Source organism: Amphibalanus amphitrite, unplaced genomic scaffold (genome assembly GCF_019059575.1).
Source record: "Amphibalanus amphitrite isolate SeventyFive unplaced genomic scaffold, NRLGWU_Aamphi_draft 001294F_arrow, whole genome shotgun sequence".
Taxonomy (NCBI): domain Eukaryota; kingdom Metazoa; phylum Arthropoda; class Thecostraca; order Balanomorpha; family Balanidae; genus Amphibalanus; species Amphibalanus amphitrite.
Window position 1 is genome coordinate 178,580 of NW_024882787.1, and position 5,484 is coordinate 184,063.

The 5,484-nt window shown below is 53.7% G+C and overlaps 1 protein-coding gene across 1 annotated transcript; it reads left to right on the top strand.

Moving 5' to 3' along the window:
• The first annotated feature begins 487 nt into the window (after positions 1 to 487).
• On the top strand, positions 488 to 4,073 carry LOC122371932. The gene is made up of 2 exons (XM_043348731.1): positions 488 to 916; positions 4,063 to 4,073. Exons 1-2 carry the CDS (start codon positions 532 to 534, stop codon positions 4,071 to 4,073), a joined length of 396 nt encoding a protein of 131 aa, XP_043204666.1. The 5' UTR covers positions 488 to 531.
• The last annotated feature ends 1,411 nt before the right edge of the window (positions 4,074 to 5,484 follow it).

The window sequence follows — 5,484 nt, forward strand, 5'->3', positions numbered from 1 at the left end:
CACAACACAGCACTTGGTGACTGGGTCACGTTTGGCGTCGAAGAGCCGCGTGGGGGAGAGGGGGCGTGGCGTGGCAGTGGCTCTCCCCAGCCGTGACCGTCTCTCTGGGCCGGCACTATATAACGGCGGCCCGCGGTCGGTGGCGGCACAGCTGCACTCAGCGGCCCAAACAGCCGTCCAAAGCAGCTCCAGCATGGCCTTCAGACAGGTGAGTCGGTACCGCAAAAACATTTCGCGCCGACTCCAATTGATACTTTTTCATCTAGCCTGGCTCTATTTCCGCTACGTCAACGTAACGGCAAATCCAGCACTGAGAGCTAATCAATAATATGTGTTTTCATTCAGTACCAGGGATCTTACTGCATCTTTACTTCTAAATAAAGTGTACATTTCCCCCAAATCCAAATAACTCTGCCATACCTAATAGCCCTCAAAGCACCATCAAAAGCATCATCTTACAACGCCGTGCTCCTTCTCAGGCGTGCACGGTGGCCCTCCTGGCCGGCCTTTGCCTGGCCGACGGAGGAGGACATGGCGGAGGAGGGTTCTCCGGAGGCGGAGGACATGGCGGAGGAGGATTCTCTGGAGGAGGAGGACATGGTGGAGGAGGATTCTCCGGAGGTGGAGGACATGGCGGGGGAGGCGGAGGCGGCGGTGGATATGGTGGTGGCTCCAGCGTCTCTTCAGGTTACGGAGCTCCCAGCAAGGGAAGCGGAGGCGGCGGTGGATATGGCGGTGGCTCCAGCGTCTCTTCAGGTTACGGAGCTCCCAGCGTCTCTTCAGGCTACGGAGCTCCCAGCAAGGGAAGCGGAGGTGGCGGTGGATACAGCAGTGGAGGAAGCGGAGGCGGCGGTGGATATGGTGGTGGCTCCAGCGTCTCTTCAGGCTACGGAGCTCCCAGCGTCTCTTCAGGTTACGGAGCTCCCAGCAAGGGAAGCGGAGGCGGCGGTGGATATGGTGGTGGCTCCAGCGTCTCTTCAGGCTACGGAGCTCCCAGCGTCTCTTCAGGTTACGGAGCTCCCAGCAAGGGAAGCGGAGGCGGCGGTGGATATGGTGGTGGCTCCAGCGTCTCTTCAGGCTACGGAGCTCCCAGCGTCTCTTCAGGCTACGGAGCTCCCAGCAAGGGAAGCGGAGGTGGCGGTGGATACAGCAGTGGAGGAAGCGGAGGCGGCGGTGGATATGGTGGTGGCTCCAGCGTCTCTTCAGGCTACGGAGCTCCCAGCAAGGGAAGCGGAGGCGGCGGTGGATACAGCAGTGGAGGAGGCGGAGGCGGCGGTGGATATGGTGGTGGCTCCAGCGTCTCTTCAGGCTACGGAGCTCCCAGCGTCTCTTCAGGTTACGGAGCTCCCAGCAAGGGAAGTGGAGGCGGCGGTGGATATGGTGGTGGCTCCAGCGTCTCTTCAGGCTACGGAGCTCCCAGCGTCTCTTCAGGTTACGGAGCTCCCAGCAAGGGAAGCGGAGGCGGCGGTGGATATGGTGGTGGCTCCAGCGCCTCTTCAGGTTACGGAGCTCCCAGTAAGGGAAGCGGAGGCGGCGGTGGATATGGTGGTGGCTCTAGCGTCTCTTCAGGCTACGGAGCTCCCAGCAAGGGAAGCGGAGGCGGCGGTGGATACAGCAGTGGAGGAAGCGGAGGCGGCGGTGGATATGGTGGTGGCTCTAGCGTCTCTTCGGGTTACGGAGCTCCCAGCGTCTCTTCAGGCTACGGAGCTCCCAGCAAGGGAAGCGGAGGCGGCGGTGGATACAGCAGTGGAGGAGGCGGAGGCGGCGGTGGATATGGTGGTGGCTCCAGCGTCTCTTCAGGTTACGGAGCTCCCAGCAAGGGAAGCGGAGGCGGCGGTGGATATGGTGGTGGCTCCAGCGTCTCTTCAGGTTACGGAGCTCCCAGTAAGGGAAGCGGAGGCGGCGGTGGATATGGTGGTGGCTCTAGCGTCTCTTCGGGTTACGGAGCTCCCAGCGTCTCTTCAGGCTACGGAGCTCCCAGCAAGGGAAGCGGAGGCGGCGGTGGATATGGTCGTGGCTCCAGCGTCTCTTCGGGATACGGAGCTCCCAGTAAGGGAAGCGGAGGCGGCGGTGGATATGGCGGTGGTTCCAGCGTCTCGTCAGGTTACGGAGCTCCCAGCAAGGGAAGCGGAGGCGGCGGTGGATATGGTGGTGGCTCTAGCGTCTCTTCAGGTTACGGAGCTCCCAGCGTCTCTTCAGGCTACGGAGCTCCCAGCAAAGGAAGCGGAGGCGGCGGTGGATATGGTGGTGGCTCCAGCGTTTCTTCAGGCTACGGAGCTCCCAGTGTCTCTTCAGGTTACGGAGCTCCCAGCAAGGGAAGCGGAGGCGGCGGCGGCTACAGCAGTGGAGGAGGCGGAGGCTCCAGTTACGGAAGCATCCCAAGCTCCAGTGGCGGTGGAGGAAAGTACGAGCCAAGGAGGTCGTCATCACATTATTCGGGATAGTCGGTTAAGCGCTGGATTGCCAATGAATGTTGTGGATGATGCCCCGTGCCAGTTTTGCTACTCTTCTTTATTTTTTATTGCAAGCGCCTTTAAGAAACACCATTCAGTAATGTTCATGCCCGCTGTATGATGCAGTTACATGCTTCTCGAACATTTCGATAGAAACTATCGTTTACATTACAGGTTTGCGTACCAAGAACTGGCAATCGATGTCCATGAAATTGCTTCTGGTATGATAATCTTACTTGCATTATGAAAATGATCGATCAGAGCCAACGTCGCTAACATAGGTACCTACTTGCTTGCCTTTCTAGACTGAGATTGATGCACAGCTTAAGTGTTCCTACTCTTACCTCTACGCTCAAGTGTCGCGTTTTATTTATGAATGTTGTGTGATATGTAAATACAACGCTGTATGCCTACTATATGCATTGCTTTTACGTTTCCCTAATAGGAGCGGGAACCGGGGGAGGGGGGGGGGGGGGAGGGCATTGGGGGCAGGTTACCCCTCAACTCTGGGGCCGTGGGGGCGGTGCCCGTACACAACTTTGAGACGGAATACTGCACTTTTTTGCAAATGTTTTCTTATGTTGAAAAAGCTAAGGGATGAAAAATAAGTGGCCTAAAACCGGCCAGAAAACTTGATTTGGGGGTACCCCAGGGTCATCAGAGGATTGCAAACTTGTTTAGGCTTGGTCAGTTAACTTGACCTGGTGACCTGACCTGACATGACCTGGGGTCAAAAATTTCACACCTTGTCCAAAACCAATTATGTCCCTAGACTCTATATGTAAAATTCGTAGCAATGATGACGATGGAAAGCTGCGGCATTTCTTGACGGTGCAAATTTCCACATATACAACTTCGTAGGTATAATGACGTCATAAGTCTGTGGAATTACTAGCTCGTGAACTGAAATTCGGAGTCCGTCACGAATCCTATATTTAGGCATCGAGCGCCGCGCCGGGGCAACTCGAACCCGGACTCTCACTACCGGAAGCTCAGCATTAGGTATAGGTATATGCGTGCCAATTGCACGACGGGAGGGACCGACATAAGCTTGGCGCGATTTCTACCCATTCGCGATTTCATATATACTAGATGGCATGTTTTGCGCTATAACTTTATGTTTTGATTAAATTGGTTTTACGGATGCATTATGCTGGGTTAAAAAATCGTTTTATTTGTATTATTTGGGTTTCTACCCTGCCCATACCCTACCTGCCCATACCCTACCCTGCCCATACCCTACCCTGCCCATACCCAACTTCTATCCTATCCTACCCATCACCTAACCATACTCTGCCCTGCCCATACCCTGCCCTGCCCATACTATAACCCTGCCCATACCCTACCCGGCCCATACCCAACTTCTACCCTATCCTACCCGTCCCTACCCTGCCCAACCTACTCTGCCCATACACTACTTAGTACTTATACCCTAGATGGCCAGCTTTGCGCGGTAACGTATTGCGATGTTCCGAGTTACGCAATACGTATATGTCCGTGAGGATACAAATTTCGGTATATTGAACTGAGACTAAGAATGATCTGTTGCTGGGTCGATCCCCGACGGTAAGCCAACTCGTTTCTGTAGCATACCGAGCCCTCCCGGCAGTTGCCGGCTAGCCGAATGCTCCCTGGGAATGAATGCGGGCGAAAAACTTGGAACTGACCGGCCGCGAACCTCCTGCCTCCGGATTTCCAGTCCGACACTTTAGCCACTCGGCCGCGCGGTCAGTAGGCGCTAGGCGAGTTATTGACAGCTATAAAGCATAGAGTAGTATTCCCATGTCGCCCCGGCTGCGTTCAATCCACGGCGCTGCATCGCCGGTAAAAACGCGTCGAAAACGGTACAATGATTGCTCTGTTTCTAAGAGCCCTTGATGACTTTTTGAAAATATTTTGGGTGGATATTGATCAGAAAAGAGTGCTCTTTCAATATATTAAGGACTTTTAGCCATAAGTCTACGTTATCAATATATTATGATGTTGTAAAGGTAAGCGTGCCTGTTTCACGTAAAACTCGCAATTTGTAAGCGTTTAATTATAAAGATGTGCGAGTGAATGGGCAAAAAAATATATTTTCTGAACAGTTCAGATCCTTTTGTAGTCCGTGAAATGCATCCCGTGTCATTCCAATGCATCGTTTTCAAATGCCAACGTTTTCCCTGAAATGTGTAAAAAATGCCCGTTTTCTCGAGATTAGAGGCTATTTCTTTGCACGTGGTACATACGTAAGAAAAAACTTATTGCATACGATAGACCCATCTCTTCTGTATCCATCAGCGAAAACCGCATGTGGCTGCGACTTACGGTTGCCGAGATATAAGCTCGGGAAAGGAGCGCTGCAGGCCCAATTTTCGCCCGTTGGCGGTTTTCGCCGGCCACGTGTTAAGCCTATGGGAGCACCCTTTTGCACGTGCCGACGGCGCACCCCTGGTCTGATCACGCCCAAATTTTAATACAAAGGCCGCCCACGCCCATAGATTCGGCATGCCAAATTTCACGCCGATACGCGGCGCCTTTCAGGCGCAATAAGACACATAAGGCATGACACACGGATGGATGGAGAACGCACGGACGACTTATAAATCATAATATAGACTAGGCATTTGAGTGAGCCCCAATAGAGCCGTTGCGAAGCCCACAGGAGTCGCGCGCGGCCCTCAGATGCCAATTTTGAAAGCCAGGAACCTTTGGTCACCAGAGGTCGGTGTACCTAGCTTCTCTCTCCCGCCGCCACACAACTACTCGTATATGGGTAAATGTCATAGTCTGAAAATGCTCTCTGGGTTTCACATGCTTGTTCAAAGCAAGAGGTAGGTATCTGTACTTTTCCGAATTGTTTTATACTGGTAAGGTAAGGTCATGAATCCGCGTGCCCGACCTTCCAGTATATGCTACACCGATCCGTCGCCATGGTGCAGTGGCCCGACCGGTGGAAACACCGTGGGACGAGAAATGGTAGGTACTGGTGATTTTGCCTTAAATTGAGCTTAAAGATTCCACGCAAGAACGAGATGAATGAAGCATAAGT